Here is a 20,700-nt window from a genome sequence, read left to right on the forward strand (position 1 = left end):
GTAAATTTGGATGCCACCTCCTGAAAATGTTGGAACCTTTCCTGGGTACTTGTAAGAACTCTGTCCAAGGAGACCAAATATGACTCCACCAAGAAATGCTTCCTAGCATCAGAAATCACAATCGGAGGTAGGGTATTATTATGGATTAAGAACTGGTTGAAAGATAGGAAGCAGAGAGTAGGATTGCGTGGCCAGTATTCTCAGTGGAGGAGGGTAGTTAGTGGGGTCCCGCAGGGGTCTGTGCTGGGTCCGTTGCTTTTTAATGTATTTATAAATGACCTAGAGATGGGAATAACTAGTGAGGTAATTAAATTCGCCGATGACACAAAATTATTCAGGGTCGTCAAGTCGCAGGAGGAATGTGAACGATTACAGGAGGACCTTGCGAGACTGGGAGAATGGGCGTGCAAGTGGCAGATGAAGTTCAATGTTGACAAGTGCAAAGTGATGCATGTGGGTAAGAGGAACCCGAATTATAGCTACGTCTTGCAAGGTTCCGCGTTAGGAGTTACGGATCAAGAAAGGGATCTGGGTGTCGTCGTCGATGATACGCTGAAACCTTCTGCTCAGTGTGCTGCTGCGGCTAGGAAAGCAAATAGAATGTTGGGTGTTATTAGGAAGGGTATGGAGTCCAGGTGTGCGGATGTTATAATGCCGTTGTATCGCTCCATGGTGCGACCGCACCTGGAGTATTGTGTTCAGTACTGGTCTCCGTATCTCAAAAAAGATATAGTAGAATTGGAAAAGGTACAGCGAAGGGCGACGAAAATGATAGTGGGGATGGGACGACTTTCCTATGAAGAGAGGCTGAGAAGGCTAGGGCTTTTCAGCTTGGAGAAGAGACGGCTGAGGGGAGATATGATAGAAGTGTATAAAATAATGAGTGGAATGGATCGGGTGGATGTGAAGCGACTATTCACGCTATCCAAAAATAATAGGACTAGAGGGCATGAGTTGAAGCTACAGTGTGGTAAATTTAAAACGAATCGGAGAAAATTTTTCTTCACCCAACGTGTAATTAGACTCTGGAATTCGTTGCCGGAGAACGTGGTACGGGCGGTTAGCTTGACGGAGTTTAAAAAGGGGTTAGATAGATTCCTAAAGGACAAGTCCATAGACCGCTATTAAATGGACTTGGAAAAATTCCGCATTTTTAGGTATAACTTGTCTGGAATGTTTTTACGTTTGGGGAGCGTGCCAGGTGCCCTTGACCTGGATTGGCCACTGTCGGTGACAGGATGCTGGGCTAGATGGACCTTTGGTCTTTCCCAGTATGGCACTACTTATGTACTTATGTACATCAGCAAGTTCCTCATGAAACCTTTTCCTTTTTTGTACTCTCTGTGCTTTATACTGTGTAGTTATACAACACTTTAATGCTAGCTCAGTAGCCTCCCGTTCAATTTCTTTAAATTCATTTTCATAATCATTGCGCATGTTAGTTAAGTCTGTGTGATAAAGCTGGATCAAGTGAGATGCTGTTAATATGTCAATGGTACTTTTTTGTAAGTATGTAGACAGTGTAAAAGTCTTTTGTAGCAGCTTTCCCCAAAACACAAGGAAGACCACAAACTTGTATGTGCGTAGCGTTGCAAGAATACCTTTTCCTTCAGCTAGCTGTTTAGATGTGCAGTTTTTTTATCTCTCTATCCACAATTCGTTGTGAGGCAACAACTAGAGCAGGCAAATTTTGAATGGCTGCTTCTATGGCTGATTTCCTACTCGCCCATCTCATATCAGATAATTTCTTCAATGATAATGCAAACAATTCAATTTGGTTGCGTTTCTCTTCTTTGAGGATTAAAAGGTGAGGTAAGCTTCCAGAAAAAAAAGAATACAAACTTTCTAAAGTTCCAAAGAATATTCGATTCTGAACACTTGAATTTACAGAGTCAATTAAAACAAGATTTAGATTGTGAGCACAGCAATGTGTTAAAAAAGCATCGGGAGAAACTTCCTTAACTCTCATTTGAAGACCAGATATCTCACCAGCCATGGTGCTTGCTCCATCGTATGCTTGTCCATAACACATACTTATTGACAGCCCCAGGTTACTTATAGCCGACATGAGAACATTAAAAAAAATTTCTGCACTTGCTCCTGGCAATTCAATGAACTGGACAAAGTGTTCAACAGCATCACCAGATTTTGTTACATACCATAATGGTAATGAAAACTGATCCATTCGGCTGATATCAATGGTGGAGTCAACAATCATAGCAAAATATTTTGCAGCCTTGATTTCACTGACAATCAGTGCTATAACTTGTGACGAAAGGGAATGTATGAGATCATTTTGTATGCCAGGGCTTAGGTATGTTGCGTTTCGATCACCCATTAACAAATGCTGGCTAAGGAGTGTATCATGTTTAGCTAACAATTTAATCAGTTCCAAAAAATTCCCCTCATTCGTTCCACAACCAGCCAAACCTCCATGCTCACGATGACCACGAAACGGTAATCCTTGCTTTGCAAGGAATAAAACTAAATCAATAATATGCTTCAGAAGCATTCTGGTTTGTTCTCTTTTTTTTCTTTTCTGCAGCTACAAGTTTTGCAAGAACAGTTTTATCTCTTAACAGATGAAATCTAGTAAGAAAGAAATCGCTCTCTGCTTTTCTATGACTCTCGCACTTTCCATGCTTTTCAATTTTGTCAATGCCCTTGTTAAAATTTTTGCAACCCTTTTTAGGATTGCTCCATGTACGGTTATCTGAACGTGAAGCACCTGAGAATAACCAACAATAGAAGCAAAACATTGCATTTGATCTGGGTGAATGTACTAACCACTGTCTATCATTTTCACGGCCACTTTTCTCATGTTTTTGTTCGTGCCGCCCATCTTTGCCCTTAGGTAATACAGAGTTCTTTTTCAGTCCTGGTTGACAAGGACCCTGTTGGAGTAATGCTCGTATCAGAGGAGGTTTGATGGATTTATTTCGAAATAAATATGGATCTGTTGGAAAGTCCACTTTTGTATCAATAAGTTGACAAAGTACTGTGCTAACTGTAGTTTCCTCTTCTTCCTTGTTTTCACTGTCAAATGGATCAGAGTTAGGTTCTACTATTCTTTCTTCATTTTTACTATCATCATTCGATGGGAAAAAAGTGCTGTCAGGCAGTTCTCCACAGGATAAGCTGGTGCCACTTCGAGCGGAAATTGATGTGTTGGAATTCATAGACCAAGCTGCTTCTTCCTCATTTTCATTATGAATATCACTCTCAGACTCAGTGTTTACAGAGTGTTCACTTGAGTCACCAGCAGCATCAGTTTGTGCTTGAATTGCTTCACAATTGTTAGGAATAGCGGCACCAACATGTTGAGAGCTAGCTCGATGAAAAAAATCATCAATGCGCTGACACTTAGCTAGTTCTTTTTCACGGTCCTTGTCAGCTTTAAGTTTGACTCTGTCCCATCTGGAAAGTTTCTTTTTTGCATTGCTTGAGCTCATTGTTTAAAATGTTAATCAATTTCAGATACAAAGTTTTTGAAGTGACCACAAAAGCGGACTACTGTAAGTCAAGCTGGAAACCACAGGAAAACGTACAAACACGTGTAACTCCCTGGTGGAGGAGAAAGATATTATAGACAGTGTGCGAATCAAAGTCCTTAAAAAAAAGGAAACTCAAGAATGATAAAGTTGAATCCCAAACCAACCAATACAGATCTAGACAACAATTTCTTTGAATAAATCCACATATGATATGCTTCAAGGGAAAAGCAGTGCAGGGTCTTCTTGGACCTCATGTGCACTGCAGTTCTGATATCCACACCAACGAGAAGTTTGTGTCGGAACTCAGAAGGGATAGAAATGGATTAAACACGTAGCATTTGTATGGACCATGTGGCCTCTGTGTCACTGTGCTGCTTTCTACTTTATGAAGAAGACTTCAGGAGTGCTCCCCTACCACTGCCATCGGTCTCACACTCCTGCTGCTAGTGTTGTCAGTTTCATGATTGAAGAATGGAGCATTGGGGCCACTGGAGCTGACCCCTCTGCTGTGTTTCAGCAGCAGACCTGTGCTCTTCAACCTCGATTCTAGCAACACCAGCAGCAGGAGTGCTCCTGTACTTTGCCAAAGCACAGAGAGCAATGCATGCTGCTGGTCCACAACACACTTCCTTGGTTAAGAACCATTGGTCTAGGCACATGCAGAAACACACACACCCAAAATGATGGAAGCAAACTTCTTGAGTGGCTAAAATCACCAAAACTCTGGTTAATGACTTTTGTGTGGGCCCTTTCCCATAGTCTCACACGCACAAAATTAAATGGTAGATCACAGGTTGCCCACCCTGGGATAGTAACTCAATATAAACCTCAGATTCTTTTTCACTTTATTGTGCAATGTGTCAGTCTGAGTCTTCTCCTAAATATTGTCCAGGTTGCCCCACCTATGCAGACTCCTTGTTTCCCTTGCCTCCTCCTAGGAGTCCTATCCCCTCAAGTCCGACATCAAGATAGGCTATAGGGACTCCCCCTCACACCCTGTATTCGTGCAGAGATGTTTTCACCTAGTAAAGGGTCACCAAAACAGACATCAGATGTGATTCCATGTGTCACAATGAAAAAAGAGTTTAATTTTACTTCCATTTAATTTCAGCATATTCTATCTTTATAACACCGGGTATCTCAAAGGCAGATTACAGCAACAGTTAAGATCAAGAAACAGGATATTCTCAATGACATTTTGCCATCTCTGTATAGTATAGAACAGTGTAGAAAAATGAGTACAAAATACAGATATAACTGTGGTTTCTACCAGCTATAATAATTTTTAAGCTGTTTTAGTGATGTTCAGTTTTTATTTCATGATATTTACAGTGGGGGAAATAAGTATTTGATCCCTTGCTGATTTTGTAAGTTTGCCCACTGACAAAGACATGAGCAGCCCATAATTGAAGGGTAGGTTATTGGTAACAGTGAGAGATTAGCACATCACAAATTAAATCCGGAAAATCACATTGTGGAAAGTATATGAATTTATTTGCATTCTGCAGAGGGAAATAAGTATTTAATCCCTCTGGCAAACAAGACCTAATACTTGGTGGCAAAACCCTTGTTGGCAAGCACAGCGGTCAGACGTCTTCTGTAGTTGATGATGAGGTTTGCACACATGTCAGGAGGAATTTTGGTCCACTCCTCTTTGCAGATCATCTCTAAATCATTAAGAGTTCTGGGCTGTCGCTTGGCAACTCGCAGCTTCAGCTCCCTCCATAAGTTTTCAATGGGATTAAGGTCTGGTGACTGGCTAGGCCACTCCATGACCCTAATGTGCTTCTTCCTGAGCCACTCCTTTGTTGCCTTGGCTGTATGTTTTGGGTCATTGTCGTGCTGGAAGACCCAGCCACGACCCATTTTTAAGGCCCTGGCGGAGGGAAGGAGGTTGTCACTCAGAATTGTACGGTACATGGCCCCATCCATTCTCCCATTGATGCGGTGAAGTAGTCCTGTGCCCTTAGCAGAGAAACACCCCCAAAACATAACATTTCCACCTCCATGCTTGACAGTGGGGACGGTGTTCTTTGGGTCATAGGCAGCATTTCTCTTCCTCCAAACACGGCGAGTTGAGTTCATGCCAAAGAGCTCAATTTTTGTCTCATCTGACCACAGCACCTTCTCCCAATCACTCTCGGCATCATCCAGGTGTTCACTGGCAAACTTCAGACGGGCCGTCACATGTGCCTTCCAGAGCAGGGGGACCTTGCGGGCACTGCAGGATTGCAATCCGTTATGTCGTAATGTGTTACCAATGGTTTTCGTGGTGACAGTGGTCCCAGCTGCCTTGAGATCATTGACAAGTTCCCCCCTTGTAGTTGTAGGCTGATTTCTAACCTTCCTCATGATCAAGGATACCCCACGAGGTGAGATTTTGCGTGGAGCCCCAGATCTTTGTCGATTGACAGTCATTTTGTACTTCTTCCATTTTCTTACTATGGCACCAACAGTTGTCTCCTTCTCGCCCAGCGTCTTACTGATGGTTTTGTAGCCCATTCCAGCCTTGTGCAGGTGTATGATCTTGTCCCTGACATCCTTAGACAGCTCCTTGCTCTTGGCCATTTTGTAGAGGTTAGAGTCTGACTGATTCACTGAGTCTGTGGACAGGTGTCTTTCATACAGGTGACCATTGCCGACAGCTGTCTGTCATGCAGGTAACGAGTTGATTTGGAGCATCTACCTGGTCTGTAGGGGCCAGATCTCTTACTGGTTGGTAGGGGATCAAATACTTATTTCCCTCTGCAGAATGCAAATAAATTCATATACTTTCCACAATGTGATTTTCCGGATTTAATTTGTGATGTGCTGTCTCTCACTGTTACCAATAACCTACCCTTCAATTATGGGCTGCTCATGTCTTTGTCAGTGGGCAAACTTACAAAATCAGCAAGGGATCAAATACTTATTTCCCCCACTGTATATCAGAGAAACTCTAAATTAAACTAGGGGTTTTTCAAACTAATACAGCATAGTTCAACATCAAAAGCAATTTGAAAAATATGTGATCGAACACCGTCACTGTATAACACACTTTAAAACAGAGGTACCTGTGACACGGCATTGTGTACAAAAGCAACATCATTTTGATCAGTTGTTATGCATGATCATAGATCAAGTAACATTGGGTAAGAGAGGGGGGATATTAAAAGCATTCTGTGGCGAAAGGAACATTGGATACATTTGTTGCAGACAGTGGAACCGATAGGTTTGAATCGCAACATAGAATGGAATGCTTACTATTGACGTGACCTTGGCCACTCTCCTAGATGGGATTGCTTTTCCCCTATTGGGTGAGACATATCATGGGACTGGTCTACGTAGAGATCTCAGGACACGGTTTAGTTTAAAAGCAGTGACACTGTTTCAGCCTAGCTATGCCATCTTTGTGTAAGTGAGCGATCACTACATTTTTGTTTTTTAAGTCCGGTCATGGACTTTTAACAGTGCCCTTCCTGAGGCAGCCAATAACTGGGCGAAACGAGGCACACTTGTTGAAGAGAGACATGAGAAGGGAGATACGAGATGGAGTCATGAATGTATTGAATATATCAGGATCGTTTCCTCGATGGTACCAGGAATAGCCCGACTTGTACAAGTCCACTGACCAGTTGGAGTTAAATTTGCAGTTGGACAGTTGAGCGATACCTTCACCAGGAGCCTAATATCAAGGATAAGTGAAAGTTTTCTGCAATTTCCATTTTTTGAATAATAGTATGACTTTGGACTGCAGGCTGTAGGTGGCGGGGGATGGTTGAGGCTTTCTTGATTAGAGCGATAACGGGGAGGATCCTTAGTTTATAAAAGTTTAATCGTGAATAAGTTTCCGGGTAGTTTTCCCGGTTTTTGATTATGTGATTTTGGTCTCACTTTGTTTATTAGTTTAATTAGTGAAGGAGACAGTGAGTTTTTCAAACCACTCGTTTTTCTCACGTAAACATGAGTTTTTTGCGTTTGGTCTTTTTTTCTCCTGTTCTCCTTTCACCGGGACCTATGATAGTATTCTACTCCTGATTTTAGTAGGGGTGTGATAAATACTTTTAGTACTTCCCCTATTAGGAGCTTTGAGGTTCCTTGCTGATTAATAGAGAAGAAGGAATTTGTTGATTAAAATTCCTAATAACAAAGAGAGACATACACATAACGTATTTTTCAAATTGTTTTTGATGTTGAACTATGATATTTATATCTAAATATGGGAAGCTTTCGAATAAATTAAAAAGCTATCAAATAAGTAAAAAAGAAAACAAAATCTTTGTCCTCCATCTTTTAAGGCACTGCCTATCCATCTGGAACTAGATAGGAACACCTCATCTCCTGTTTTCTTCAACCTACTTGGACATCGCCCCTTGCTTCCCTGGCACCCCTTCTCTCTGGGTCTCCTTTGCTTCCCTTGATGACCCCTCTTCTTTGACTATCTTGGTCTGCCCTTCCCCCACACCACACACACTGTATTTTATTTCCATTATATCCCCCTTTTTAAATTTATTTTATGGGCAGAAGAAGAAGAGTGAGAGAAAGTGTGTGTGTGTGTCTGTCTGTCTCCCCATTCTTTTTTTTTTTATTTTATGGGCAAAAAAAAAGGGCTGTGTCTACCCCCCACTCCCCCCCCCCCCCGACCATCGATTGCCTTCTGTAAGTTAACCCCCCACCCTCTCCTGTCCATCGATTGCCTTCTAGTGTAATCCCACCCCCTCCTGTCCAATGTCCATCGATTGCCTTCTGTAACCCCCTCTCTCCCCTCTTCTCCTCCCTGAGAATGATATTTTTAGCTGAAACAAAACAGCTAGTGCCGCGGAGGAAGAACCAAATTCTATCCCCAGGTAGAGGCCCAGATTCCCCACCACACACAGTCAGCCAGCCAGCATGGCAGTCCCTTACCTTACCGTCAGACGAGTCTCAGAGTCAAGAAGAGCTCAGCTGAGGGTGAGAGAGGCTCCGCATCCGAGTGTCGACAGCTGGGCTCAGACAGACAGTCTGCGCTGGTGCCTGCCAAACACCGCGCCGACCTGGCTGCACTGTGTGCCCGAGGGGGGACGACCCCTGGGCCTAAGGAGGAGAGGACCTCTGGCCTGGGCCTGGCTGGCTCTGCAGTCTGTGGCGCGCCCCGCTCCCACAGTTCTGCTTTAGAAATTTAAATATTCGGGTCCGTTGGGAAAAGAAATGATGAGGACTCGAGGAAGTAGGAACGTCATCCGTCGAGAGCGGGTAAGGGTTGTGTGAGTGACTTAAGTTCTCCTCCTCCGTGGTTAGCTCATCAGCTCTGTGTTCCCTTCCCGGTTGTGCTGTATGTTAGAGCAGCAGCAGCAGCGCAGGCTCAGAGTCAGCTTCTGTTTGTTGCATTGGACTCTGCGCGGGAAGGCAAGAGCAGCAGCGCATGCGCATAAGCGCCATTCATTTTTAGAAATCCATTTGGGGGAGTGACCGCTTCCCCTGCGCCCCACCTAGCTACGCTTCTGGTTAACCTCGCCTTCGTAGGTCTCTTCCCGGCTTCTTTTCCTGGCCATCACCCTCTCCCAAAAAGCCCGTGAAATCATTGATTGGTCCGCACCAGAGTCCAAGAGGGCTCTCACGGGTATCCCCTCCACTTCTATTTCCTGAGTATACCAGTGTTTTACTCCACTGGCCACTTGCGAAGTCCAGCCCACCCTTCCCGGGCAATTACTCCTGAAATGCCCCACCCCCTTCCACAGCGGTAGCATAACTTATCCCCTGGTCCCCCTTCCTCCCTTTTCCCCCCCTCCTGACCCAGGGAACCTCAGGTCGGTCGGGAGTAAACCCCGACCCGGTAGCGGACCCTTCCCCCCAGGGTTGGGAAGCCTGGGCATGATTAGTGATCTGACACTGGCTTCTCCCACCTTCTTCCCTTGGTCTCTCCCCCCCCTCTTCCCCCAATGTTGTGACTCCATATAACATTCCAGGCCGGTAATGGCTTCCTCCAAGGTCCTGCACCCTTCCTTACCACCAATACCCTTATATCCCTGGGCAAAGCTTGTAAGAACTGTTCGACCACTAACTCCTGCAGGATATCTGCAGTTGTTCATCGTTCTAAAAGAAGGCACGAATGTGCAAACACAGTACTGCAAATGGCGAATTGCTGCCTCTGTTTGCACCTCCGCGAATAAGTGAAATAGCGAATGCCGAACACACGAATAACAAGAATGAGCTGTAACATCTTTACCTGTGCTGTTTTTTTGCTTTTTAATTTTCTTTATTGAATTTTTCAATTTTACAAGATAAACTTATAAATGGAAATACAGCAGTAAAATTGTCATAGGTTACTATTACCATGAAACGATCAACATAATCTCAAACTAATAAGTATTTCAGTATACCTAACAAATATTAACTATGAAACATAATCTACTTTCTTAGACCACAACAGTCAGAAAGGGAGAGAGGAAGTAAAGCAATTAAGGAGATAAAACAAGAAACTCAAAAAGTAAATAGCCTGGCTCATATTCCCCCATCAAATTTCCATATCCTTAATATCTTCTACACATTTACTTGGATAGCTTTTTAGCATCTATAAACTTTTTTAGCTGGTCTGGTTCAAAGAAAATATATTTATTCCCTAAATACTTGATACAGCATTTGCAGGGATAAGCCAGCAAAAAGGTAGCACCCATAGTTTTAACCTCTTCTCTGTAAGCTAGAAATGCTCTCCTACGATCCTGAGTAGTTTTTATCACGTCTGGAAAAATCCAGATTTTTTGACCATGGAAAAGTTTAGTTGCATTCTTGAAGTAAAGTCTTAATAACGCATTTAAATCTTGCTCGAAGACAAAGGATATCAGTAAAGTCCTTCGACAAGTTATTTCTGAAATAGATTCTTCCAGAAATGCTGATAAGTCTTGCAAATTTATCTCTGGACCTTGATTACTATCAGACGGATTCGCTTTGGAGATTTTATCTGGCAAATAATAAGCTCTGTTAATAGGTGGTATTGCTGATTGAGGATAAGCCAGAACTTCCATTAAATATTTTTTAAGGAAATCCACTGGGGTAACTCCAATTTGAAAAGGAAAGTTCAGTAATTTAATCTTCTGTTATAATTCTCTAAATGTTCCAATTTTAAAGAAGCTTTCATTTTGTCTTTTATCAAAGCATCTGTAACAGATTTTAACGATGTTAATTCAGTTTTTTGGGCAAATTGTTCAGACTTAACAGTTTCTAAGGTTAATGTTAAAGAGTCAAGCTTATTTACCAGCAATGCTGTATCTCGAGAAGTTTTTGTAACCGTAGTTGTTAGTTGTTGAATTGCTGCCCAAATAGAGTGTAGAGTCACTGCTTGGGGAGCCTTGGGCTCTGTGATCGAACCATCTGCGTCCTGGGGAAGAGTTCTGCCGTCTGAGGCCCTTTGGTTACCGACTTCCGGTCCCATCGAGTCCTCGTCGCTCATCCGAAGGGCTGTAGGGCAAAGCGGCGGATTAAGCTCTGGCGGGGATAGTGATGTCTCCGACCCAAGTGGAAACGCCGCTCCTTCGGCGGATCCAACAGCGGGTTTCCTCACGCCAGTTTCCACAGGGGTGCTCGTGGCAAATTGTAGGAGCGTTCGCTGGCCCGGAGCGAGTGATTGGGCCGACGGTAAGACACCCTTCACTGCACCTTTTCGCTTTGTATGCGGCATATTGGAAAAAGGTAATATTGAACAAAGCTCAGCGTTGGCTTCTGCAGATCCTCAAGCCCAAACCGCCATCTTGACTCCTCCCCCACCTGTGCTGTCTTGATTTAAAATGCAGAGTGCTGCTAGCAAATATATTTTCTTAGTTCCATATGAGATTGTGCAAAAAAAGAGCAAATGAGAAGTCATGAAAGCAGTGGGTTAGTTCCTAAAAAACTACTACTTATAAGTTTGCAGTCATAATGTTATCATACAGATGTCTTAACAGTTTCTCTCTCTCTCTTTCAGGTGTTATATTTGCACCCTATGGCCCAGTATGGAAGCAGCAGAGGAGGTTCTCCCATTCAGCCCTCCGCCACTTTGGACTCGGGAAGCTCAGCCTAGAAGTCAAAGTTAATGAAGAATTTAAGTTCATGAAGGCAGAAATGTTAAAGCATGGAAAGAGCTCAGTCAACCCCTTTCCAATCATCAGCAATGCAGTGTCTAATATTATTTGCTCCATCAGTTTTGGTAAACGTTTTGACTATGAGAACAAAGTGTTCAAGACCCTGATGCACAGTGTGTCCCGTGGATTAGAAGTATGCTATAATGGCCTCTTCCTCCTTGTAAATCTCTTGCCCTGGCTTTACTATCTTCCTTTTGGACCCTTCAGTGAGCAGAGGCAGATTGTAAATGACATCAAAGCCTTTCTGGGCAGAATAATTGCAGAGCACAAGGAAACCCTTGATGCAGAAAACCCGAGGGATTTCATTGACATGTATCTTTTGCATATAGAAGAGGAAAAAAGGACCAACAACAAGAGCAGCTTTAATGAAGACTACCTCTTGTTCGTCTTAGCTGATCTGTTTTTGGCAGGCACAGATACCAGCACCAACACACTACTTTGGTCTCTTCTGTATATGTCGCTGTATCCAGATGTTCAAGGTAAATAAAACTTGGCTGTGGAGAGAGAGAGAGAGGAGGCAAATGAATGTTTGCTTTTGGGGCTATGGCTGGGGGATGGGGTTGCTTAGTTTTAAAACTTCTAATATTCTAAATATAGGGTCATGGATTTGATATACTGCCTTTCTGTGGTACAAGCAAAGCAGTTTACAGGTACTTTCTCTGTCTCTAGTGGGCTCAAAATCTACATACTGTACTTGGCGGGTTAAGTGACTTGCCCAGAGTCACAAGAGTTGCACTGTACTTCTGTATTTGCAAGTCTGATAATATGAACAAACATATGCACGATCTTTTCTTTCTAAGAGGTTCCTTTTGACATACAGCTGTTGTACTTTGGTGCCCGAGTTCATGGAATTCTATTACAATGTTCCCTATCTTATTAACAGCTGAGTTAACATGTCCAAGCTCCTTGCCTTCAGCAAATAGTCCATTCCATGCACTTGATTGAATATATTGCTGCTTTTTTCTGTTTTGTTTTGTGGGTTTCTTTTTCCTTCTAAACATTTTGCAGGCTTTGATTTCTTACTGAACCAATAGAAGAGTAAAGCAGAGTGTTGAGCTGCATGAATTTTCAAGATCAGATAAGTCCTTTTCTCCAGATGTGACATCCTGTAACTGTGGTAGGCAAGCACAAATGGAAATAGTGATCAAAAACAGCAGCTGAGTGATGGCGCTACAGTTTATCCCAAGACAAATTAGGAATTAGGGGTATCTGAAACTTCTGGAAAATCTTGCACAAAAGCATTTGGGATAGTTCTTGTTTTGGTTCCATGAAAATCATTGCAACCTTCTAAGAGTTTGTTTTCCAGGACCAACATGTTTGTATTTATTAGACTATACTGCTCTTCACAAATACAGCAACGCAGTGTACAATCAAATCTTAGTTAGGAAGTGCCTCTCTTTATATATATACAGTGCAATCCGCTTAAGTGCAAGGGTCTGGGACCAAAGAAATGCATGCAGTTAACCAGAGCGTGCACTTAACCGTTGTGACCCAAAGAAGCTTGACATCTGATAAACATATGTACAGTACTGTTTATTATTATACTTACAGTATACAGTCTCCGTTGACACATTAGGCTTACTTGAAGTAATCAGTTATAGTCCTCTGTACAATCTTGGGTCTGTGAGTTCCATAGACTACGTCTGCCAGACGGTAAAAACTGTTATAGCTCTGACATCCAGTGGCCTCCAGATAGGCCTGCACGGTGTTGAGTCTCTCCAGCACTCTTGCAAAAGTGACAGGAGGAGGTTGTTGAATTTCGTCAGCATGTGCCTCGCTGCTCATTTCGTCATCTGTTCCATCATCAGCTGTTGTTGCCTGCGTGTAGGCGCATATCTCGACATCAGTGCTGTCTTCAGCTGTTTGTATATCGTAATCAACAGCTACGGAGCGATGGAACTCCTCTTCAGTAACACCGGCTGGGAAGTAGAGAGTTGCATGGGGACAGAAATCTTACCCATCCCCACCCGTCCCTGCTAGAATCTTACCTGCTAGAATCTATGCATCTTCTCATTTGTGGGACACAGATCGTAAAAATCTGTCCAGAACTGTCCTTATGTTCCAGCCACTGAAGTTGCTGTCTAAGCCCTTTCCAGCCCATCCTAAACCAGACTTCCATATATTAGTCAAAGACCATAGAAGTCTGTCCAGTATCGGCCCTAGTTAATCACAGCCAGTCACCATCTAAGCATTACTTCACACATCCACACACATGCAGCCATTTAAGGTTAGGTTTTTTATAACTTCTGTTTTCTAATTAGAGATCCTCTGTGTTCATCCCACGCCTTTTTGAATTCCATCATCATTTGTGTCTCTACCACCTCCTTAATGTAAGACTTTCCACATTTGTGCTGTTAAAGCAATGAGGAGGAGGAGGAGACAGCACTCAAAGAATTTGGTACTCAGTAGAAGAGAGGCTGGTGCAGGTGTAGCTTACACTTCCACAGGAACCCCACAGGAACTGCTTCCGTCCCCGCAGGAACCCCGCAGAACTGCTTCCGTCCCCATAGGAACCCCGCAGAACTGCTTCCGTCCCCACAGAACTGCTTCCGTCCATGTGGGAATCCCGCGGGTTCCGCGGGATTCCCGCAAACCCCGTTCCCGTGCAGCTCTCTACTGGGAAGTCAGTAACCTCTTCATCTGACGCATTTACAACAGCTGCATCTGTTTCATCCCTCTCCACATCCTTAACAAAGCTTGCCTGCTTGTAGCAGTTCACAATGGTTGCCTGTGTAACATGATTCCAGGCTTCTTTCTGCATATGTAGGGAATCCAACAGTGATAGATTACGAGCCAGTTCAACAGCACGTTTATCCTTGCCAGTCTGGTCATCCATAATGCTCATCAGATGACGTAGCACAAGAGCCCGATAATGTTGTTTGAAATTGCCTATTATGCCCTGATCCATAGGTTGGATCAGAGAAGGTAGTGTTTGGTGGCAGGAAGACCACCTTGACGTTAGACAGCCTGACATCATCCCTGTGTGCAGCACAATTATCACAAAGCAGCAAAATCTGACGCTTTTGTGCTCGCATTCTAGTGTCTAACTTCTTTAGCCACTGCTTCCAAATTTCCCCAGTCATCCATGAATTTGCGTTAGCCTCGTATGACACAGGAAGTCACTTAATATTCTTGAAGCAACTGGGCTGTTTGCTCATTCCAATGACGAGGGGTTCCAACTTCTCACTCCCATCCATATTGCAGCAAAGGAGGATCGTCAGTCGGTCCTTTGACGTGTTACCTCCAGTAGTTTTGGCATGTTTGAATGCAAGTGTTCCATCAGGAATCACTCACCAGTAGAGACCGTTTTCATCAGCATTGAAAATGCCACGAGGTGCCAACTCGTTCAATATGTTAGGAAGAACTGAAACAACTCAATTTTCAGCACCAAAGTCATCAGCATCTTGTTTCTCACCATGCTGTTTCTTGAATTTTATGCTGTTCCTCTCCTTCCATCTTTCCAACCATCCAACAGTGGCTTTGAATTCAGTTAGTCCAAGACTTTTCAGCTAGCTGGTTAGCTTTCTCCATAAGCAGTGGACCACTGACAGGAAACTGTCTGCTCCTGACTTGAGAAAACCACCGAAGAAGAGCATCTTCTACCTCCTCAGCTTTTCCTGCCCGTTTTCGTTTCCGTTGTGGATTTGTATTGTTTTGCCAGTCTTCCAGAAGCTGGTCTTTCTGCTTCAAGACATGTGAAATTTGACTGGGATTGACACCATATTCTTTAGCAATAGATGCTTGACTTTGTTTGTTTTCTAATTTTTTAAGAACTTCTATTTGTTCAGCCAGTGTTAGGGTCTTACAGTTCCGCTGCTACGACAACGACGACCCCGGTGTACGCTCTAACAACATTCTTTCGCTTATTCTGTCTGTGGCAGTTAAAGAGGCAGTAAATTTGAAATCTCGTTGGTTGTCACGCGCTAATCGGCTTCCATATTCCATGCGCACGCTTATATGGAGTCTTTCCTGCAGAGGAGCGGTCTTGAACCATGTATATAAGCGAATCTTGCGCTTATCAGTGGTGTGCTAAACCGAAGTTTGGCCCCATAGAAATTGATGGTGCCAAAAACGGGACCGAAGTACGGCATGCAGTTAAACAGAGCATGCGCTTATCCGATGTGCACTTAAATGGAGTGCACTGTATATTTTCAAATGATTTTTGCGTTCGTATTAGTACTTGTTTCCTGGTTTTGGCTTCTTTATTGTATTATAGTACCAGTGATATTTGGGATTTTTTGTTATGTATATTTTCTTTATTAATCTTTTAACAATCATAACATAAATTTATGAGTGATAATACACAATTTAAGAAACTAAATAATAGGAAAAATACTTAATCTTTACATGTTACTTAACTATCGACCACAATTTTAGTAAATGATCCAAGATGGGAAAATCGAAATTAAACTAAAAAATCACCAAAATATTTAGAAACGTCTTTCCTAGGTACTTCACTCCAATCTGTCTTACAGTGTTACATTTTGAGACTAGACTACCACATTAACCTCTTCCTTACTTAATAGAAATTGCTCCAATTGTTTGGGCTCAAAAAATTGAAAATGCTTTGATTGAAACAAGATCCGACATATGCAAGGAAATTTCAGTAGAAAAGTTGCACCTATTGCCACAGTTCTCGGACGCAAAGCCAAAAATGCTCTGTGCCAATTCTGTGTTTCACGTGATAAATCAGGATAAACACGAATTTTAGAGCCCCAAAACGTTGAATCCAAATGTCTCAAGGAAAGTCTCAATACTGCATCTCTATCCATTTCCAGAGTAAATGAAACTAATAATGTAACTCTTTGCGTTATAACCTCCAATGATGACTCCAAAAAAGTAGTAAGATTCATTACCTCACCCACAGGGGGTTGATTGTTTCCTGGTAAACATTTGGGATCAGTTTGTAGGTAAAACGCTCAAGTTACAGGAGGTAACGAACTTTCTGACATACCTAGTATTTCTACTAGGTATTTTTTAAACATCTGAATTGGGGTAACTAATGGTGACCTAGGAAAGTTAATTCAAGTTAAGCGAATGCTACATACCTGTAGAAGGTATTCTCCGAGGACAGCAGGCTGATTGTTCTCACTGATGGGTGACGTCCACGGCAGCCCCTCCAATCGGAAACTTCACTAGCAAAGTCCTTTGCTAGCCCTCGCGCGCCCGCGCGCACCGCGCATGCGCGGCCGTCTTCCCGCCCGAAACCGGCTCGAGCCGGCCAGTCCAGTATGTAGCAAGACAATACACTTCAAGGGAAGACACAACTCCAAAGGGGAGGCGGGCGGGTTTGTGAGAACAATCAGCCTGCTGTCCTCGGAGAATACCTTCTACAGGTATGTAGCATTCGCTTTCTCCGAGGACAAGCAGGCTGCTTGTTCTCACTGATGGGGTATCCCTAGCCCCCAGGCTCACTCAAAACAACAACCATGGTCAATTGGGCCTCGCAACGGCGAGGACATAACTGAGATTGACCTAAAAAATTTACCAACTAACTGAGAGTGTAGCCTGGAACAGAACAAACAGGGCCCTCGGGGGGTGGAGTTGGATCCTAAAGCCCAAACAGGTTCTGAAGAACTGACTGCCCGAACCGACTGTCGCGTCGGGTATCCTGCTGCAGGCAGTAATGAGATGTGAATGTGTGGACAGATGACCACGTCGCAGCTTTGCAAATTTCTTCAATGGAGGCTGACTTCAAGTGGGCTACCGACGCAGCCATGGCTCTAACATTATGAGCCGTGACATGACCCTCAAGAGCCAGCCCCGCCTGGGCGTAAGTGAAGGAAATGCAATCTGCTAGCCAATTGGATATGGTGCGTTTCCCTACAGCCACTCCCCTCCTATTGGGGTCAAAAGAAACAAACAATTGGGCGGACTGTCTGGTGGGCTGTGTCCGCTCCAGGTAGAAGGCCAATGCTCTCTTGCAGTCCAATGTGTGCAGCTGACGTTCAGCAGGGCAGGAATGAGGACGGGGAAAGAATGTTGGCAAGACAATTGACTGGTTCAGATGGAACTCCGACACGACCTTTGGCAGAAACTTAGGGTGAGTGCGGAGGACTACTCTGTTGTGATGAAATTTGGTGTAAGGGGCCTGGGCTACCAGGGCCTGAAGCTCACTGACTCTACGAGCCGAAGTAACTGCCACCAAGAAAATGACCTTCCAGGTCAAGTACTTCGGATGGCAGGAATTCAGTGGCTCAAAAGGAGGTTTCATCAGCTGGGTGAGAACGACATTGAGATCCCATGACACTGTAGGAGGCTTGACAGGGGGCTTTGACAAAAGCAAACCTCTCATGAAGCGAACAACTAAAGGCTGTCCTGAGATCGGCTTACCTTCCACTTGGTAATGGTATGCACTGATTGCACTAAGGTGAACCCTTACGGAGTTGGTCTTGAGACCAGACTCAGACAAGTGCAGAAGGTATTCAAGCAGGGTCTGTGTAGGACAAGAGCGAGGATCTAGGGCCTTGCTGTCACACCAGACGGCAAACCTCCTCCAATGAAAGAAGTAACTTCTTTTAGTGGAGTCTTTCCTGGAAGCAAGCAAGATGCGGGAGACACCCTCTGGCAGACCCAAAGAGGCAAAGTCTACGCCCTCAACATCCAGGCCGTGAGAGCCAGGGACTGGAGGTTGGGATGCAGAAGAGCCCCGTCGTCCTGCGTGATGAGGGTCGGAAAACACTCCAATCTCCACGGTTCTTCGGAGGATAACTCCAGAAGAAGAGGGAACCAGATCTGACGCGGCCAAAAGGGAGCAATCAGAATCATGGTGCCTCGGTCTTGCTTGAGTTTCAACAAAGTCTTCCCCACCAGAGGTATGGGAGGATAAGCATACAGCAGACCTTCCCCCCAATCCAGGAGGAAGGCATCCGACGCCAGTCTGCCGTGGGCCTGAAGCCTGGAACAGAACTGAGGGACCTTGTGGTTCACTTGAGATGCGAAGAGATCCACCAGGGGGGTGCCCCACGCCTGGAAGATCTGTCGCACCACACGGGAATTGAGCGACCACTCGTGAGGTTGCATAATCCTGCTCAACCTGTCGGCCAGACTGTTGTTTACGCCTGCCAGATATGTGGCTTGGAGCACCATGCCCTGACGGCGAGCCCAGAGCCACATGCTGACGGCTTCCTGACACAGGGGGCGAGATCCGGTGCCCCCCTGCTTGTTGACATAGTACATGGCAACCTGATTGTCTGTCTGAATTTGGATAATTTGGTGGGACAGCCGATCTCTGAAAGCCTTCAGAGCGTTCCAGATCGCTCGCAACTCCAGAAGATTGATCTGTAGATCGCGTTCCTGGAGGGACCAACTTCCTTGGGTGTGAAGCCCATCGACATGAGCTCCCCATCCCAGGAGAGACGCATCCGTGGTCAGCACTTTTTGTGGCTGAGGAATTTGGAAGGGACGTCCCAGAGTCAAATTGGAGCAAATCGTCCACCAAAACAGGGATGCGAGAAAACTCGTGGACAGGTGGATCACGTCCTCTAGACCCCCAGCGGCCTGATACCACTGGGAGGCTAGGGTCCATTGAGCAGATCTCATGTGAAGGCGGGCCATGGGAGTCACATGAACTGTGGAGGCCATGTGGCCCAGCAATCTCAACATCTGCCGAGCTGTGATCTGCTGGGACGCTCGCACCCGCGAGACGAGGGACAACAAGTTGTTGGCTCTCGTCTCTGGGAGATAGGCGCGAGCCGTCCGAGAATCCAGCAGGGCTCCGATGAATTCGAGTTTCTGCACTGGGAGAAGATGGGACTTTGGGTAATTTATCACAAACCCCAGTAGCTCCAGGAGGCGAATAGTCATCTGCATGGACTGCAGGGCTCCTGCCTCGGATGTGTTCTTCACCAGCCAATCGTCGAGATATGGGAACACGTGCACCCCCAGCCTGCGAAGCGCCGCTGCTACCACAGCGAGGCACTTTGTGAACACCCTGGGTGCAGAGGCGAGCCCAAAGGGTAGCACACAGTACTGGAAGTGGCGTGTGCCCAGCTGAAATCGCAGATACTGTCTGTGAGCTGGCAGTATCGGGATGTGTGTATAGGCATCCTTCAAGTCCAGAGAGCATAGCCAATCGTTTTGCTGAATCATGGGGAGAAGGGTGCCCAGGGAAAGCATCCTGAACTTTTCTTTTACGAGATACTTGTTCAGGGCCCTTAGGTCTAGGATGGGACGCATCCCCCCTGTTTTCTTTTCCACAAGGAAGTACCTGGAATAGAATCCCAGCCCTTCTTGCCCGGATGGCACGGGCTCGACCGCATTGGCGCTGAGAAGGGCGGAGAGTTCCTCTGCAAGTACCTGCTTGTGCTGGAAGCTGTAAGACTGAGCTCCCGGTGGACAATTTGGAGGTTTTAAGGCCAAATTGAGGGTGTATCCTTGCCGGACTATTTGGAGAACCCACTGATCGGAGGTTATGAGAGGCCACCTTTGGTGAAAAGCTTTCAACCTCCCTCCGACTGGCAGGTCGCCCGGCACTGACACTTGGATGTCGGCTATGCTCTGCTGGAGCCAGTCAAAAGCTCGCCCCTTGCTTTTGCTGGGGAGCCGCGGGGCCTTGCTGAGGCGCACGCTGCTGACGAGAGCGAGCGCGCTGGGGCTTAGCCTGGGCCGCAGGCTGTCGGGAAGGAGGATTGTACCTACGCTTACCAGAAGTATAGGGAACAGTCTTCCTTCCCCCGAAAAATCGTCTACCTGTAGAGGTAGAAGCTGAAGGCTGCCGGCGGGCGAATTTGTCGAATGCGGTGTCCCGCTGGTGGAGAGACTCTACCACCTGTTCGACTTTTTCGCCAAAAATGTTATCCGCACGGCAAGGCGAGTCCGCAATCCGCTGCTGGATTCTATTCTCCAGGTCGGCGGCACGCAGCCATGAGAGCCTGCGCATCACCACACCTTGAGCAGCGGCCCTGGACGCAACATCAAAAGTGTCATAAACTCCTCTGGCCAGGAATTTTCTGCACGCCTTCAGCTGCCTGACCACCTCCTGAAAAGGCTTGGCTTGCTCAGGAGGAAGAGCATCAACCAAGCCCGCCAACTGCCGCACATTGTTCCGCATGTGGATGCTCGTGTAGAGCTGGTAAGACTGGATCTTGGACACGAGCATAGAGGAATGGTAGGCCTTCCTCCCAAAGGAGTCT

At 45.2% G+C, this 20,700-nt stretch overlaps 1 protein-coding gene across 1 annotated transcript in view; it reads left to right on the forward strand.

Annotated features, from left to right (window-relative positions):
- The window catches only part of LOC115461167 (cytochrome P450 2U1-like), a 118,923-nt gene that overhangs the window by 56,873 nt on the left and 41,350 nt on the right, over positions 1-20,700 (forward strand). Inside the window, exon 2 of the mRNA XM_030190791.1 lies at positions 11,410-12,045. Coding sequence (XP_030046651.1) covers positions 11,410-12,045 — 636 coding nt within the window. The remainder of the gene's footprint in view (positions 1-11,409; positions 12,046-20,700) is intronic.

The sequence above is a fragment of the Microcaecilia unicolor genome, chromosome 2 (genome assembly GCF_901765095.1).
Source record: "Microcaecilia unicolor chromosome 2, aMicUni1.1, whole genome shotgun sequence".
Lineage (NCBI taxonomy): Eukaryota > Metazoa > Chordata > Amphibia > Gymnophiona > Siphonopidae > Microcaecilia > Microcaecilia unicolor.